The sequence below is a fragment of the Bicyclus anynana genome, chromosome 3 (genome assembly GCF_947172395.1).
Source record: "Bicyclus anynana chromosome 3, ilBicAnyn1.1, whole genome shotgun sequence".
In the NCBI taxonomy this organism is placed as follows: Eukaryota; Metazoa; Arthropoda; class Insecta; order Lepidoptera; family Nymphalidae; genus Bicyclus; species Bicyclus anynana.
The window spans coordinates 18,980,846-18,998,905 of record NC_069085.1 but is presented as its reverse complement, the minus strand read 5'-3'; the positions used below and the strand labels follow the sequence as shown (position 1 = coordinate 18,998,905).

The 18,060-nt window shown below is 41.9% G+C and overlaps 2 protein-coding genes across 3 annotated transcripts; one reads left to right on the top strand and one right to left on the bottom strand.

The window, feature by feature from the left end:
• Positions 1–145: 145 nt before the first annotated feature.
• Positions 146–8,093, bottom strand: LOC112057804 (conserved oligomeric Golgi complex subunit 4). 2 transcript variants are annotated; one of them, XM_052890601.1, is made up of 13 exons: positions 7,889–8,092; positions 6,696–6,893; positions 6,118–6,220; positions 5,709–5,841; positions 5,482–5,602; positions 4,988–5,191; positions 4,504–4,668; positions 4,215–4,339; positions 3,277–3,381; positions 2,488–2,927; positions 972–1,147; positions 781–824; positions 146–272 (listed from the first exon to the last, which is right to left on the bottom strand). In XM_052890601.1, the coding sequence occupies exons 1-13, from the start codon at positions 7,973–7,975 to the stop codon at positions 230–232; spliced, it is 1,944 nt and encodes a 647-aa protein (XP_052746561.1). In that variant the 5' UTR covers positions 7,976–8,092; the 3' UTR covers positions 146–229. The 2 variants fall into 2 exon arrangements, with proteins under 2 accessions (XP_052746561.1, XP_052746555.1); XM_052890595.1 differs by having other exon boundaries at positions 781–1,147; positions 7,889–8,093.
• Positions 8,094–8,369: 276 nt separating this feature from the next.
• Positions 8,370–18,058, top strand: LOC112057823 (kelch-like protein diablo). Its single transcript, XM_024098372.2, has 14 exons — positions 8,370–8,576; positions 8,820–8,890; positions 10,948–11,109; positions 12,020–12,188; positions 12,350–12,529; positions 12,869–13,027; positions 13,342–13,534; positions 13,717–13,940; positions 14,051–14,203; positions 14,906–15,007; positions 15,173–15,321; positions 15,733–15,871; positions 17,044–17,156; positions 17,906–18,058. Exons 3-14 carry the CDS (start codon positions 10,949–10,951, stop codon positions 17,928–17,930), a joined length of 1,767 nt encoding a protein of 588 aa, XP_023954140.1. The 5' UTR covers positions 8,370–8,576; positions 8,820–8,890; position 10,948; the 3' UTR covers positions 17,931–18,058.
• Positions 18,059–18,060: the final 2 nt, after the last annotated feature.

Here is an 18,060-nt window from a genome sequence, read left to right as displayed (position 1 = left end):
TATATAATCGACTTAATTTCATCGAATATTATTTGATAGAGCTCTTTTTGCTCGACAAAACTGCTAATCCAATTATTGAGTGAACTAATTTTTATATTTTACGAATTTATTCTTCAATCCAATGTATTATAAAATAAACAAATAGTAGGTTAATAATATTTATATTTATTTTTAAGCAGATTTTACAGATATACATTCTTATTAAAATCAAATGCTTCGTTCGCTTCATTCACAGTTTTAGGCGCTTTATGTCTTCCAATTTGAAGTCCGTCCTGTAAATAAAAAAAATGAGCAAATTATTAATATTTTATTAAATAAAAATTGCAAATTTCTTCAATTAGAAAATCATCATGGCTTTTATGGCTCTTGTAGGGGTAGTAAAAATATTATTTAACTTTTTATAAGTGCGACGTCATTTTATTTTTATATACTTCTCAATGAACTCTTTTATTTGATACAATGTTTTATGGTGATACAATATAAAATATTTGGTTCGCCATCTTTAGATGAAAACCATTTTGGATTTAAAATGCCATCATTTGGGTATCCATTTTAAACATACATAATTTATTATATGTTTAAAATAGATACTCAAGTGATGTGGTACATTATCTAGTTCCGACGCTCAGAAATTTTTATTTCTTGGTAACTCAGCTACCAGAATCAAGAATTTTTGTAAATAAAAAAATTTATCGTCTCATTGAGATGAAGCTACTCACGTAAAATTAACTCGATAGTAATAAGTTGTGAAAATTGTTGTACGGATCCCGGAGTACGTACCTGCGCGCCAGCACGTCGCGCGCGGCGGCCGGCGACAGCGGCGCGCGCGGCGGCAGCGCGTCGGGCGCGTGCGCCAGGCGCTCCACGGCCAGCAGCGCGGCGGCGGCGCACAGCGCGCCCGCCCGCTCGCGCGCCGCCGGCGCACCGCCGCCCGCCCACGCCGCCAGCCGCCGCGCGCGCCGCTCCAGCGCCAGCCCGCCGGCGCGCGAGTACGCGCTGCGCAGCATGGTGCGCTCGGCGCGCGCCAGCAGCTCGGCCAGCACGCCGCCCAGCAGCGCGTCGGCGCTGTGCGGCACGGCGGCGCGCGCCTCCTCCGCCAGCGCCTCCAGTGCCGCCGGCAGCGCGTTCGCCTCCTCGTCCAGCTCTTCTGCGAGTTTAAATACGTTGACACACATAATATTTTGTTTATAAAGCGATTTCAAATAATGGATTTAATTATAATTTAATTCATCGTTTCCCAACCTGTGGTTCGCGGTGTCATCACTGGACCATACTTATATGCTAATATCTCTAATCTCGTAATCGCTACGTTTACTTACAGCGAGCAGATTTTTTTCTTTTCAGATGAGAGACTAACTAACACAGATATTAGAAATGATGCAAACTTGCTTGCATATGTTTTTTTTCATTTTGTTTACCTCTGCATTCGCACACAACAAGCAATACTTGAAGTAGGATTGAACAACTTTTTTCGACCCGTGAAATTTCTTCTAAGAAGTTTGTGGCAGTTAGTACCCACGGTGCTCAGGCTATGACCCTGTTTATTTTAATAAGGGGGTCCGTGAAAACTGTGCTTGATTTCCTAGGGGTTCGTGGCCGAATAAGGTTAGAAAACGCTGATTTAATCCATTACGTTCTCTACATTATTTTTGACAGAGATTCGATTTTTTTTTATAAGATAATTTTTTTGTTTCATCATGGATATAATGCCTAGGGCAGCTTTGTTACAAGGTTTCGGATCCTAAAAGCATCAGCTGCGTTGTTGAAAAATAGCGGGTAGAAATCGCTTACTCGCTACAGTGGTTAAATTCAACTTTTTTGTCATAGAACTAAAAATAACATGGACGAAAAACTGCCAAAAATTACCAAAATAATTCAGACGAAGTTTGCAGCGACGGTAAAAAAAATGAATGAATAACTCGTAGAAGAGACTTTTGAGAAAAAACTGCTATCTACGCCCCGATTATTCCACAAAGAATTGTTAATCAGATCATAGAGATATAATCAATAATTAATCAGATTCTAAATCACAATTTGATCTATTAAAGAGCAGAAGGTAGAAGAAAATAAAGTGAAAACGGAGAAATCAGGTATACTTCCTCACTTAGAAGATGACCTTCGGGATTACTCCCAGCAAGGTTGAGGAGGGCTCTTATAAGTTATGAAAGAGTGATGCAGTATCAGATTCTAAACTTAGCGATCACTTCCAAGATTATGGCGAAAAGAGCAAGCTAATACTTACGGGATGTTTATGATGAATTTATTGCTTGAATGTAAGTCGTCGTCATTATAGTTGATGGCCTTTTGTAGGGACTTCCAAACACTTTGATTTGAATCTATATCGACATATCTACTCGTAATATCAAAATATATTGGAATTAATTGTTTTTAAGTTGAATACTACGTTCAGCTTACAGAACTAAATGTAGTATGTAGGTACTACAATGTCTGTCTGATTGTGAAGTATGAAGACGCGTGCGCACTGACCGGAGTCCGGGTCGGGGTCGACGAGCGCGTCGGCCCACTGGTGCGCGCTGGGCGCCAGCGCGGCCCGCAGCGCGCCCAGCGCCAGCTCGTGCGCCGCGCGGAAGGCCGCCGCCGCCGCGCCCAGCCCCGCGGCGCACGAGCGCAGCTTGGCGCGCGCGCGCTCCGAGCGGCACAGCGCCTCCGCGTCGCGGCACGCCTCGCCCGCCAGCCGCTCCGCCCACTCGGCGCCGGCCGCCGCCTCGCCCACCAGCTGCAGGTAGGGCGCCGCGCCGGGCTCGCGCGCGGCCGGCGGGCGCGCGCCCGGCGGCGGGAAGGGCAGCGGCTCGGGCGGCGGCGCGGCCAGGCGGCGGCGCAGCGCGGCCCCGCAGCGCTCCAGCGCCGCGCCCGCCTCGTTCAGCACCGCGCACGCGCCGTCCACGCTGCCCGTCGAGATGCTGCGTCTGCGGACGAGCTTGTGCTACAAGTGGTGCTTCACGCGCCGTCGATCTGTCGACTGCCCGGAACAAATGTTCTGTAGACTTCCTCCAGCCCGCCCGAGGGTCGTATCGAGCGAGCGAGACATGCACATTGCACAGACTAAAAAAGTCGAGTGTCAAGGCGCTTAAAGGGTAAACTTAGTCTTTCCTTGATTGGTGTCGTGTTTTGTCTCGCGACCAAATCTCTCAATAATAATGCCAAAATACCTTCGTTTATTAACTGACAGAATTAGATTAATAAAACTAAAAAATTGAAAAATCAATCAATGATGAATGTCAGAACCCGAACACAAGGTAAGCAGCTGGCACACACCTGATGACCTTCCTGGCGATGAAGAACACGTCGTCCACCAGGCTGCAGCTGCCGGCGGCGGCCGACAGCTTCAGCGCCTTGTTCACGCTCTCCTCCAGGTAATAGCTAAACACAGAATATTATAATTACCTATTGTTTTATTGAACTTCAAACTTAAATACATAAAAATAAAGTGAGAAGTTAATAACACATGACGGGTGTTGTTTGGTTACCGAAATTATTTGTCACTTAATCATAATAATGGCATGCCCTTAGTCACACTTATTTATACACTTTTTGATTATTGGTTTTATAAAGTGAGCTCAAACTGAACTTGGTTCTCTGGAGTCTGGACTATAAAGTCACACCAGATGCATCACCCGTTCATCTCCAATGGAACATGCCTCCCACACAAGTGTCGAGGATGTGGTTCCTTAAACGTTAAGAGCTTTTTTTATTTTTTACTTCAATCTGTTTCCGCCATTCATGCAATGCCCAAATACGAATTTTGAACGAAATCGGTGCAAGAATAAGAAATTTCAAAATGGCGGCTTTTTTAATAATCTCCATTTCAAACACAGGCAAATCATTAAACACAGCATAAATGGGTACATAAAATATTGAATCACGATTTCTGCCAATTCACTGTCAACTGCTTAAAAAAAAACTTCGTTCCAATAAAAAGGCTAGCCTTCATTCAGAAGACCAGAGGCTACACTACGACTACAAAACGTTAAGACCTAAAATAGGACTCGAGTCTAAAAAAGGGCTCGAGCCTTTTTTACGACCCGAGTCTTTTCAAAAGCCGTTCCATTAGCGAAGTTCTAAAAAAGACCCCGAGTCCTAAACATGAGGTTTAAAGAGCTCGAGTCTTTTGGAATACTAGGTATATGTCAACCGCCTCCAAACAAGCGGCTGCTTGTGCCACGTTGGCTCCTGGAGATGTCAGAGAGCAGTACCGTTCGAGCGTGAGGTAGTGGCTCAGCACGTCCTGCGCCGTGCGCGTCGCGTCGCAGCCCAGGATGAGGTTCTCGATGGCCTCCGAGCACGCGCTCTTGGCAGCCTCATCCATGTTAGACTCCACCTGAACACATTATAAATTCAAGTAAAAATGTTAAAGAAGAAATCAACTATTTCAAGGCCAACCACAGAGAATGATTTCTTATATATTTCTTCTCTGGGCTATTTGTGGAAAGTGCTCGAGGCCGTCAGCAGTCAGCAGTCAGCTTCGGCCGATGTGGCGGTTACCTCTGCGCGCCGTCGCAGGAAGCCGAAGTAGAGCTGCAGGCGCGAGTGCGCCAGCGCCAGCTCGCCCAGCGCGTGCTCCACGCTCAGCGGGTCCGCCTTGTCCGTCAGCACCAGTTTGCGCGCCGCCATCATCTCCTGGCACACGCGCCGCACGCCCGCGCAGATCTAGCAGCGATACAGAACGAGGTTACCACTAACGAACCAAAGTTTGTTTCTTCTGCCTGACTGATTTCAGATTGTCAGTTGTAAAATGCTGTAGCCCGGCACATTTGTGTATGTGTTGTTTTATAAACAAAATTATTTAGTTTACAATTTGGTTACATCATCATATCAGCCGATGGACGTCCACTGCAGGATGTCACGCAGAGATACTCCTAACATAGCTCGTTCTATCGCCCGCTGTGAAAATTATGATACCACCCATAGTTAGTGGTATCATAATTTTCAAAAATTCCACAATTCAACAATTTTCGCAAGTCCTCACGGTGGGCTGTATGACGGCAACGGCTCGCGGCAGCAGCACGTGCGCAGACTGTGCGGGCGGCGCGGCGGCGGACGCCAGCAGACGGCGCGCGCGCTCGACGGCGGCCGCGCCACACTCCAGTACGCGAGTGAGCGAGTCCGCGAACACGGCGGCGTCGCCGCGCAGCTCCGACACTGTGGCGGCGCGCCGGATAGACACTTCCAGCTACAGTAACAGTTGTACAAAGGCACTAAATCATTGTCTTGTTTGTTTTTATTTAATAACTGGCGGACCCAGTCTAGCTTCGCTTTGACTTATGTGCAACTCTTCCCTATCTCTACCCTGAAAAAAACTGTCCTTAAAAGCCATCGTCCTGCTTCAAGGAATATTCTAAAAAAAGAATTAGCCAAATCGGTTCAGCCGTTCTCGAGGTTTGCGCTCAGCAACACATTTCATACATTAATTTTTAAATTATTGAAAAACCCCACCCGGCCGCCCCTAGGCTTGTAGCTCACCTGAGAAGCAAGATATTTGGAAAGTAAATCAACTCCCTCCTCAGCGCGTCCGATCTGAGGAAACAGTTTAAACAGCCTCTCAATGGCTGCTTCATCTTCCTTTTTAGAGGCCTCCTCGAACCTAGAGAAGATACAAAAATTTTGTTGATATATATTTCAATATAGCCTGAATAGTCAAATAGTAAATTTTACGCGCTTCTGTGGGCTATATAAAGTTGTCCACTAACTTGCGCACTAAATGGTCTCGGAGCGTGTTGGCCGCGGCGTCCATGTCCCGGCGCGGGTCGGGCGCCCCGCGCGCGCGCGCCGCCGCCACCGAGCCGGGCTCCATGCTGAGGAAGCGCGCCACGTGACCTGCCGCTGTAGGTACCACAGGCTACTTTACACAATGTGAAAATGGGCTAGCAAGACAGACAATATCCTGGACCAAAGAATGCACCCTAGGTTAAAGGCACAGATGAAATCTTTCACTCATTATTTTGCAATTACACTGAAGTGGAAACTACAAATTTACAGAGATGCCAGTTGACTCTATTAAACTCTTAATTAAACTACTATGTTAACATTTCAAATGAAGGGTTGCCTGTGCCATATTATCGTTAAAGATACAAATTATAATATGATGCTAAAGTTTACCAGTTTCATAGTCATGAGCTCTGATGGCCGCATCCACGCCAGCACTGCACACCCTGAGGTCTATCAGATCATGCACCCTGCGCTGACACTCTGCCACACGAGACTATCACAAATATGTTAAAATTCTTTACACTGTTTTGAAAAATCCAGTTGTGGCCACAACCATTATGTGCACATGACGTAAAATAAAAAGGGCAGTAAGTCTGTGGTGTTGTAGTTTTTTTACAACAAAATCTTTACTTAAAATTAAAAATTAAAGACTTGACTGTGGGGTTGCATTTAATTTGAAAAATTTTATCATCAAAGGAAAGCTACAAACACCAAGACAAATATCATTCCATGGATTCACCATGCCTGCTTTGAAAAAGTTAATTTGCCTTTTATTTGAAGTCAATTCTTTTTGAGCTCTAGTTACTGAAAGGCTTAAAACTTCACATTTGAAATACTCTATCATATCACATGCAATATTTTATTGCCATATCCCACAGGAATGGAAAGTATGCAGGTTAAATTAATAAATGTTTTTTCATTTGTCATTGGGCACACTAATAGCATAAATGTTTTGAGACATTACTCACTCGGGCTAAGTCCAACTGCCGCACCTTTGCGCTGACATCCCGTGCCAGCAATGCAGTCTTCTCCACCATATCAGCAGCTACTTGTGCATCGTTCCTCACCTCGCCCAGTTTACAGTAGGCCTGGCTGGCAGTTCTCAGCCTGCCCTCCAGTGTGCAAGCTCTGGATAGAGCATTGGAGAGTGATTCATTTACCTCACACTGCAATACCATACAGGATATATTATTTTACCTTTATCCAAGTCTTGTCCAAGTCCAAGATTGATCTCTGTGATGGACACGGGAAAGAGAAAAAATTCAAGTTGATTCAACTATAAGGAAATAGAGCCAGTGTTCTAGCCATCATTCCACTTGGGCATGATTTGTATATATGTGTTGTTTTATAATATTACAAGGGTTGTAATATTATAAAACCACACATATTCATAACCAAGTCAATAGTCCCACAACATAATTACTAAAATATTAAGAGATCAAACTTTAACTTGATAATTCCTACAGAATGAAGTTACAATAACATCAACTTGTTAAATTAATTAAAAAATCAATAAATTGGAAAAAGTTTATTTTGACATAAATATGTATCAACAAAAACACTTTATGTTTATATAACCTTCTGGCATCTGTGTTTCCTGACACATACAATTTGAGTACCTTCAAGGTAAGAGTGAATAGGTATCTTCTAGGCAAGCACACTCCAACCTAGACCTTCTCATTGTTTTTCATCGATGATTGTAGTCAAGCGCAAGCCTTTGCCTATACAACATAAAAAAAACACTACACCTAAAAACCCTGTTTATCTTATGTTCTGAGTTACATAAACTATACTTATATACCAATACAGATAATATAATAAATATAATCAAGTCTTCATTTCAGATTTAAAGTCGTAATACACATGAATTTTAATATATTAGTCCAAGTGACTTCTAAAAACAGGATATTACATTAGGACTCATAGTCAGGGCATGTCAGAGATTGAGACACACAAATTTATTTATTTATTTATTTGGATTTACACAATTACAATCTAAAAAACACAAACACAAGGCTCAGCACAATCAAATGAAGGTAGACACATCACAATCATCAAAACTGGTGATTTCATAGGACAGTGATGATAGTGTTCTGATAGGCAAATGGTGATGTTGGTAAATAGAAGTGCTTACGCGGATTTCATTACTTTATCATATTACCTCTTCCTTTTCGATTTCACTGAGAGCCTTTTGTAGACCATCTTCTGTAGATACATCATACTTCTCTAGAAGAAGCGTTAACGACATTGTATATGGTAATTAATTAAATATTATTTAATTTAGGGTTACTTTTTAAACTTCAGAGTTCAACTGTGTTTATTTGTACCCAAAAACAAAATTGACAAATTGAAAATTTGATTTGACACCACTTTGACACTGACTGACGGACATTTGACATATTTTGACAAAAAACTGACAGTGACTTCAACAAAAGTGCATTCAAAATCTACCAAAAGTTTAATTAGGTAAACATTTGCGTTAAATTCTTGTAAATTCATTTAACTAATGATTTGATAAACAAATTAATTAGAATATCTTTAATTTAGTCGTAAATTAGTTATTTTTTTCAAACCTTACTTGTTTTTTCTACGGTGTCAGTGAAAGATTGAAGACAAATTCTGAACGTACCTATCCAGCAATCAAATAAAGTTGATTTGATTTGATTTGTGGTTGATTTACTTGATTTGCAAGATGTCCCAACCAGTGTAACAGTAAACATACAAATTTTTGTGAATAGAAAATTGATGTGTCGCTAAAACTAGACTAATTACAACCTCAGGGCGCATACCCAAAATTTGCGCTCCCCTGAGGACAATTTTAACAGTGCGGTGTTGAAAAATCGTCAAAGGTAAGCCAGGGCAGGGAGCACTGACAATCGCATAAATTATCGAGTGGTAACAAAATGTGTTTATTGTATTGTGTATATTTTAAACTATGAATTAAATGCAAAGTATCTTCTTAATATTCCACAACATTCTTCGGTGCTGTATTGATATCTTACATAAAATATGTGCGAAAGAATACAAGGTGAAGACATTGAATGTGAAAGTTTTGCTAAGATTTTCTCATTGATGGTGGTTGATGGTCGCAGATTGACTCCGTGTGGGGCTGGGCTTCGCCCCCGCTGCGCCTGCAGCTGGGTAACGCGCGCGGACACAAGAGGTGAGCTACATTTACTGACATACATAATTTTCCCAGCAAAGGTCAAATACAATGTAGAACAACTGACAAAATATGTCACCTGGTCAGGGAAATGACCCTGATATAGCCCCAAAGTAAGTGCCATATAAAGCTTATTTATGTTATTTAAGAAGCTCAAGAAAACTTGGTTTTGGATATTTTGTTTTCTCTTCTGGATTTATCTGAGAACACTAAAACAATTATAAACAGATGTGTTTTTGACTGTTAAAGTACTGTGAACATGTGTGTTAAACCACAGGAGTTGGGTAGAATAGTCCCTACTTAATAGGATTGGACATGAACACCTATCTGGCCTCGTCAGAAGTTCACTCTAGGAATATACATATAAGACAAATAATTTTAAATTCTATCTTAATATCATGTTCATTTTTTCTATCATTTTGTTCATGCAATTAGCTCTAATAACTAGGAGCAAATCTGTTATGAAATTATAATGTGTGGTACTGGCTAACAGCTGTGTTATTTCTAACATACTTTAACATGTGTATTCTCACTTATGTCAACGAAACAGACTTCAATTTAGCTACAAATTGTTTAATCAAAGGAATGGAATGATGGATTTCAAGATATTGAGGTAAACAGAATATAGGATGATTTGGCGTTCTCAGGCTTTGTTATTGTTATTCCCTGATGATAAGGACATTTACATCTCTCATTATGTAGAGCATGTTTATGTAAGCTGGTGTAGGTATGTTGAAGTGGGTCGTACAACACATACACTGTACACAAGCCTTTATATGTTATCCCTCTGTTATATTTGTTTGAACAGGTTTCACTTTATTATGATAATATGATCTTGTTTGCTGGATGTTTGTTTATTGAATTTAGCATGTACTGATTTATATAAACAACAAGCTTAACATATTATTTGTATCACAATATTATAAATGCGAAAGTTTGTGTGTGTGTAAGTGTGTATGTATGTTTGTTCTTCCTCTACGCAGTGGCTACAGAAGCGATTTGGCTAAAATATGGAATGAAAATAGATTTTACTCTGGATTAACACTTTTCATCCTGGAAAATTCCACGGTTTCCAAGGGATTTGTGGAAAACAGAAATCCATGCAGACAAAACCACGGGTGTCTGCTATTTAATAATATATATATTTAAGAAATTTCTTATAGATTTATTGTCGTTGTTCATGTTAATTTCTATAAAAATCTTGGTTGAGAATTAGTTTCTACAGCTTGTAATAAATAATCTTGGCAATGCAATATGTTTAAATTACCAAACACTACATACTTTGCAATATGTAATAGATAAATTATTCTGAGTCAATTGTCTTGATAAAGTTTTTATTGTAAACAGTGAAGAAACCATTGAATGAAGTATGAAGTATGAACCTACAATTAATCAACTTTGATACTGTACTGTACAGTATAGTTATATATAGGTGAAGTAGTTTACTGGAGCAATTGATTCATCATTCCGTTGCAACAATCGCTGTGACCATAGTAATTGATTGTGACATTGCATCATGAATTCATGAGTACTTTCCTTGTAAAAATTTTGCAAGGAAAATTTCATGTTTAATTTTGCTAAATGTAAACAACTAAGACATTTTGTTTTTGATAATGGTAGATGAAAAAAATTATTGAGCTTTATTTTCTGGTAAGAAATTGTCAGTAAAAATTCTCATCCTGGAGTTGGGAATTTGCCACAGGAATTCGCTAAGTTGTTAAGACCCTGTCATTAACATTGACATATGATAGTAACCGTTATTTTAACTTTCTCAAGATAATCCCACCAACCCGCATTGGAGCACTATTATAGGTCCATATCCCCCATAATATCAGGAGAGCGGCCTGGTCCTGTAGGTCCTGTAGGGCCATCAAAATAGGCTGATATTGATGGTTGTTACAGAACTGAATATTATCACTTGAAGCCTGGCAATCTGCTTTAAGGCAACATGTTGAATCAACCCTACAAATCTCTCATGGCCTGGCCCTTTAATGGGTCATGGGTAATTCCAAACAGGCTGATGATGATGAGTAGTAATGTTTGGTGTCGTACGGCAGGATGGGGGAGGGCGGGTCCCCGGGCGGCGGCGGCGCGCGGCTGTCGCACACGTCGGAGAAGCACCCGCGCGCGATCCTCGGCGAGCTGTCGGCGCTGCGCCGCCACCGCGAGCTGTGCGACGTTGTGCTAAACGTCGCCAACAGGAAACTGTTCGCACACAGGTGACGTATGATCATATATTATTACTGACGGACGCGCGCGACTGCGTTCGCCCGTAGACATCCTTAATCCACCCCACTTGCAAAATTTGCTCTTAGCGTACATCTACTAACTATAACCTACATATCTGCCAAGTTTTATCTTTGTACGTCAATCGGTTTTATATATTACTAGCCTACGCTCCGCGGATTCACCCGCGTACATCTCATTCTCGTAAGAATACAGGGGTAATTATAGCCTATATGCTCCTAAATAATGAGTCTTTCTTGTAGTAAAAGGAGATCCAGAGATTACCCACTACAATATCACAAACATTATCTCTTTATAATATTAGTAAAAAAAGACATAAGCGGTTATGGTCAATAATCTTCTATACATCTAATAGAAGATTATTGACCATAACCGCTTATGTCAAATTTACCCCAAGTTGCTTGTAGTTAAAATTTACCAAATGTTGTGCAAAGTTGTATAGCCTCTTAACCTATACTGGTCCCTTGCTGTAACTGTTGAAATGTTTGGGTAAACGTGGTGCATAAATAGTGCATAACATACCAAAACAAAACTTATTCAGATTTATTCAGTTCACGGCACATTAATTTTGAATGTTTATAAATGAAGGTCATTTCTAACAATGACTATGGAAATATTGCACAGCAATGTGAACAACAAACATTGTGTATAAACATTTCCTCTTTCATATAAGTATTACATTATTGAAACTTAATTAGTATCCTCTGTGTAAGTGTCCAAAGAAACCATATGGTTTTTACCATCTGTAGGTACACATTGTAATGTCTGCAATTTGCATATATTGTTATCTGTTTCAAAAGTTAAGCATTATAAAAAACTTACATTGCAACCCAAATTAAAATAGTAGGAAGAATTTTAACCAATTGTATATGTTGAATATAGAGTGATCCTATCAGCATGCAGTCCATATTTCCGCGCCATGTTCACGGGCGAGCTGGCGGAGTCGCGCGCCACCGAGGTGACCATCCGCGACGTGGACGAGCACGCCATGGAGCAGCTCGTGGAGTTCTGCTACACGGCGCACATCGTCGTCGAGGAGAGCAACGTGCAGGTAATGTTCTGCGCCTTCTGACAGCGTCGCCATCCAACACCTTGGGCTCAAAACGTTTATAAGTTCTGAATTAGGCCTTTTGCCGCCTACATCCAGCAACTTCTTGCGATTTGCTCGAATGAATGTTTGCAATACATCAAAGGATTTTCCTCTATGTCCAGGCGTTACTCCCAGCGGCGTGCCTTCTCCAACTGCAGGAGATCCAGGACGTGTGCTGCGAATTCCTGAAGCGGCAGCTTGACTGCTCGAACTGCCTCGGCATCCGCGCTTTCGCCGACACACACTCTTGCCGGGAACTGTTGCGCATCGCTGACAAGTTCACACAACAGAACTTTCCAGAGGTATATTCGTATCAGGGTCAATAGGGTACTTAACTCATGCCAACCTCAATATTAACAATACTGGATTTTGAATATTAGCCTTCCTTATCCAGTTATCCAGCAACTACATACTACCTTCTTATGGTCATTGGAGCTTTATGCTGGAGAGAGTTTTGTACTATGCTTGCTGGTAAGTGGCTGTACTCCAGAACACGTCTGCCCCAGTGGTCATTTGTTCTGTGACAGATATGGATGGATACAGTTGTTTGAAAGTACTTAATTTTGAATTCGGAGGCATACAATAAAACATTGGCAACAAGAAGCCAATGAACTTGTCGTTTACCACGCTCTGCTACTCAGGTGATGGAGAGCGAGGAGTTCCTGCTGCTGCCGGCCGCGCAGCTGGTGGACATCGTGTCGTCGGACGAGCTCAACGTGCGCTCCGAGGAGCAGACCTTCCAGGCCGTCATGTCGTGGGTCAAATACAACGTGGCTGAGAGGAGGCAGCACCTTGCGCAAGTAAGAGCTCACACAGGCCTCCTACTCTTACCATGTAATCCATAGTATGTCAATAATTTAGAAGAATTATTGACATAATCTAAATAATTATGTCAATATTTCTTCATACAGTACCTTCACTTTTAGTTATTAAATTTTGGAAGGTCTATCCAGGAATTTCTCTTTCTCTCAAAAAAGGCATTTTCATCTAAAAATTGCATTGACAATGGACAAGTGAAAGTATGAAACTGTACCTCAAATTCCTCACAAATATTCAAACAAAGGTTACTTGTGTGATACCTAAAAGTCTAATCAAATTCTTCTTGTACTCTCAGGTTCTCCAACACGTGCGATTGCCGCTCCTCAGTCCAAAGTTTCTAGTCGGGACCGTGTCCTCCGAGCTTCTGATCAGGTCTGACGACGCGTGTCGAGACCTGCTGGACGAGGCCAAGAACTACCTGCTGCTGCCCCAGGAGAGGCCACTCATGCAAGGCCCCAGGACCCGGCCCAGGAAGCCTACCAGGAGAGGTACGCATTTAACGCGGTTGTACTTTTTTTCCTTTTTTTAAATTATTTTACCTGTAGACAGCCACGTTATTAGTGAGTGTTATAGTCTGTATATTTTTATCCTTTTCTTTGGTTCTGCTAGTAGTAAAAGATAGACTCTAGTGATAAATATAAAGAGTCATGAGGTATCTGGTGCTTCGCAGGCGAGGTGCTGTTCGCAGTGGGCGGCTGGTGCTCGGGCGACGCCATCGCGTCGGTGGAGCGCTTCGAGCCCACGGCGGCCGAGTGGAAGATGGTGGCGCCCATGTCCAAGCGGCGCTGCGGCGTGGGCGTGGCCGTGCTGCACGACCTGCTGTACGCCGTGGGCGGCCACGACGGCCAGAGCTACCTCAACAGCATCGAGCGCTACGACCCGCAGACCAACCAGGTCACTGACCATATCACAGCATGTACACAATCCTGAATTTCTTGCAAATATCGTCACTAAACTAATTGAAAATTTAAAAAAAAAATGACGAAGGTATCGTGTGTTTGCAGTGGTGCGGCGCAGTGGCGCCCACGTCCTCGTGCCGCACGTCCGTGGGCGTGGCCGTGCTGGACGGCGCGCTGTACGCCGTGGGCGGGCAGGACGGCGTGCAGTGCCTCAACCACGTGGAGCGGTACGACCCCAAGGAGAACCGCTGGAGTAAGGTGCGTGAGTGGAGGGCAGTCAGTGGCCGTGCTGGACGGCTTCGGTTTGGTGCTTTTGGTCGATAATATGTCTCTGGCCACACCTTGCTAGTGTAAAGCGTAATTTAAAGAAATAGGCATATTAACAGTAGCCTGTCAGTATATATTAAGCAGTATAGTCTATGTAAGACAAAATATTAATTTGTACAAACGAAAAGGAGATTTAAACCCACGTCTTACTAGACACGGGCATAAATTAGTTATTTCTGTGTATCGTCTCCAAAGAGTTAAAAAATCTTTTGTAGGTTTGGGTGTACTCTTCTATAACAAGATCCCCAAAACTGTGATGGACCTGCCAATGCACAACTTTAAGCAATGTGTTAAAAAACATTTACTTAGTCGAGGTTACTACACTATTGATGAGTTCCTTAACGATAAAAGTGCTTGGAGGCCATTGGATCAGCTTCCACCTTCACACAGGAAGTAAAACTATAAGAAATTGTAATTGTTATCAATTGTAAATTATATTACTGTATGACTTTTTCATTTCAAAAGAGCAACTGTTGAGTTTCTTGCCGGTATCTTTTCAGCAGAACCTGCCTTCCGAACCGGTGGTAGAATCTTTACAAATAGTCAACTGACGTGTCAAAAGTGCTTCTAAATTGAGCCTATTTGAAATAAATGAATTTTGATTTGATTTGAAATATAATTGTGTTGGCGCAGGTGGCGGCGATGACGACGCGGCGGCTGGGCGTGGCGGTGGCGGTGCTGGGCGGCCACCTGTACGCGGTGGGCGGCTCCGACGGACAGTCGCCGCTCAACACGGTGAGCACGGCACTGGCGACAGCTGTGTGTCGTACTAGCACTTTTTACACCTGTGTACATTTTTAGAATTTTGCTGGAGTGTGTGTGTGTTTTTTGTTAGAATGGAAGTTTCTCAATGTGTGCTGCAATATGATATACTTTTTTAAAATTGTTAACGCATAATAGGTGGAGCGATACGAGCCGCGTGCCAACAAATGGACGCCGGTGGCGCCGATGTCGACGCGGCGCAAGCACCTCGGCTGCGCCGTGTTCGACGGGCAGATCTACGCGGTCGGCGGCCGCGACGACTGCACCGAGCTGTCTTCCGCTGAGAGGTTTGTGCTCAGACCAATTATTGTATAGGACCTGCCTCGCTAGACGTTACTTTTCTGTCAAAGTATATGATCAACGATCTAATGCGATTATAGAAACTGTCTCTATAGTATCGATGTTAAATAGTTGTAATCGTGTTCGTCGGTTAAAGAGCTCCGTAAAAATACCTTTTTGTGTAATTGAATTGTGTAAAAAACGGGCAAATACTTCTAGTTTAGTATAAGATATATACCAAATCTAAGCTCGTTTTCTTCAGAAAATGACTGACAATTTTGTTCGTGACTGTGAGTGCGATACAGGTCCTTCTATAATTGGTCTGAGGGTTTGTGTGTCTGTGACTGGCTCGTGTCAGCTGAGCTGTATAATGTGATGTGTGGCAACAAATAAACATGTTTTCTTTTGATGCGCCGCAGGTACGAACCGGCCACAGATTCGTGGTCGCCGGTGGTGGCCATGACGTCGCGGCGCAGCGGCGTGGGGCTGGCCGTGGTCAACGGGCAACTGTACGCCGTGGGCGGCTTCGACGGCACCGCTTACCTCAAGTCCATCGAGGTAATGCACCTTTAGAAATTTTTAACTACTACACGTTTAGTTTAGCTGACGACGCTACTTTCCATTTCGGTAGTCGTCCTTTCACAAAAGCCGCAGCTACTAAGCGCCTCAGTGGCGCGGGTTGCGTGGAAGAGGGGTTAGACACGTAAATCGCTCAGACTAATTAGATAAAGACCTGCCTCGCAAGACATTATTTTTCTGTCAAAGTATATGATCAACGATCTTATGCGATTATAAACACTGTCTCTATAGAATCGATGTTTCATAGTTTACAATCGTGTCTATCGGTTAAAAACCTCCGTAAAAATACCTTTTTGTGTAGTTAAATGGTGTAAAAAATGAACAAAAACTGCTAGTTTAGTATAAGATATGTATGAAATCTAAGCTCATTTTCCTTAGAAAATGGCAGAAAATTTTGTTCGTGAATTTGGGTGCGATACTAGTCCTTATGTATTTGGTCTTAGCGTAAATCGTAAACGTCTTGTGAGACTCATCATCATTAGGTGCCTTCTTCCAGCTGAAGTTTGGCGGTCATGTGTAGAAAACTCTTCCGGTCTTTTGCAGTATTTTTAAGCTGTGTATATGTTAACTTGGTCCACTCTTTGACATCATCTATCCACTTTCTCCGCTGTCTTCCTGGAGCACGTTTTTCGGGTATCTTACCTTCTAGGATCAACCTAGGAAACTCATAGAGGGATCCCCGTTGCAGATGCCCGAAAAATGCGATTTTCCTCCTCTTAATGGTTGTCATGAGGCTTCGGTTACAATTGGCTCTTTTTAAAACTTGATCATTCGAGACGAAGTCTTTCCAGGAAATTTTGAACATTTTCCTTAGCCTCCATCCATCTCAAAAGCTTGCAACCGCCGACAATACTCTTTTTTCAGGACCCATGTCTCTTTTTGTGAGACTGCGCGAGATGTGGACAACACACGACATTTCTTTCATAGACAGAGAAAGTAATAGACACCTTCAGAGCATTAGTTGCATTTTTCAAAAAAAGAACAACTTATGCATGAAATCTGTAAATAAATGAGACGAGGTAAGTCATGTTAAGAAAACAAGTTGTCAGATGGTTCAGGGCAGTGCGTTGTGATGTGACATTACGTCAATATTAATGTTAAATTCGAATATCTTGATGTCAACGATGCAATGTACATTGTGTCCCGTGCAGGTGTTCGACCCCGAGTCCAACCAGTGGCGGCTGTGCGGCGCCATGAACTACCGGCGGCTGGGCGGCGGCGTGGGCGTCATGCGCGCGCCGCACCACGACAACCACTACATATGGTGAGGACGGGACTAAACCCTTTGTTGGCAGCGTAGTGAGCCTTTCAGTTGTACTCATATAATGATATTGTAGTCAATATTTCTTACACCTCGGAAGTGCAAAGACTTGGCAATCAATTGCCAAGTCTTTCTCTCTTTGATTTCTAAAATTATTATTATTATTTATAATAGGGATGATGACAGTTTTTTAAATTGTATATAAATTAATAGTATACTAATAGTAAAGCAATTTTGTAAAAGGAACAGGGTATCTGCGATCATTACTTTCGGAGCTACAGGGATTTAAAGAGTCAGATTTGCGGCGCTGCCGCGGATCCCTGAAAAACGCCCCATACAAAATGGCTCGAAATAATGACGTCATAGACAATGTAATGATCCTTAGATTTGTATGCACGTTCAAACAAAATTACTAATACCTTTGTTATTTGTGCGTTTATGCTTATAGTTCATATATTAAAAAATGTCACATTTAACGTAAGAAAGCTAAAACTGTATGAATTTTCATCTAATTACGGTAAAACATTTTTAATAGTTTTTGAAATTTTATAATCTTATTTATTTTGCAAATATCCAGACAATCTTTGCTTTTTATATATAAATTAGTTAACATTGACCCTATTTACCCGAAAGTATCATAAAAATCAATATATTCAAACCTAGTCATCATCCCCATTATAAATTAGAAGAGTATCTTTTTTAATATTTCAAGGACTTTTTATGTATGTCGTAAAAAATACGATTTGTTTCAGGAACCGGAAAGACTCGGTGGTGTGAAGCTATCGCCATTCTCCTATCAGGTTAAGACGTTACTCATTTTATTTTATTGTTAAAGTAATTATATAAATATTATAAAATTAATTAATTGACTATTTATAAATAAAAATACCAATTTTAGAATATAATA

What these genes read in the sequence shown, in the direction of transcription:
- LOC112057804 (XM_052890595.1), bottom strand. Translation starts at nt 7,975, where the DNA reads ATGTCGTTAACGCTTCTTCTAGAGAAGTATGATGTATCTACAGAAGAT. An exon ending in TTGCCGTCATACAGCCCACC is followed by an intron (nt 4,669 to 4,987) that starts GTGAGGACTTGC and finishes TATCGCTGCTAG; the next exon opens with ATCTGCGCGGGCGTGCGGCG. An exon ending in CACTACCTCACGCTCGAACG is followed by an intron (nt 3,382 to 4,214) that starts GTACTGCTCTCT and finishes TTCTGTGTTTAG; the next exon opens with CTATTACCTGGAGGAGAGCG.
- LOC112057823 (XM_024098372.2), top strand. Translation starts at nt 10,949, where the DNA reads ATGGGGGAGGGCGGGTCCCCGGGCGGCGGCGGCGCGCGGCTGTCGCAC. An exon ending in CAGGAAGCCTACCAGGAGAG is followed by an intron (nt 13,535 to 13,716) that starts GTACGCATTTAA and finishes GGTGCTTCGCAG; the next exon opens with GCGAGGTGCTGTTCGCAGTG. An exon ending in CACGACAACCACTACATATG is followed by an intron (nt 17,157 to 17,905) that starts GTGAGGACGGGA and finishes GATTTGTTTCAG; the next exon opens with GAACCGGAAAGACTCGGTGG.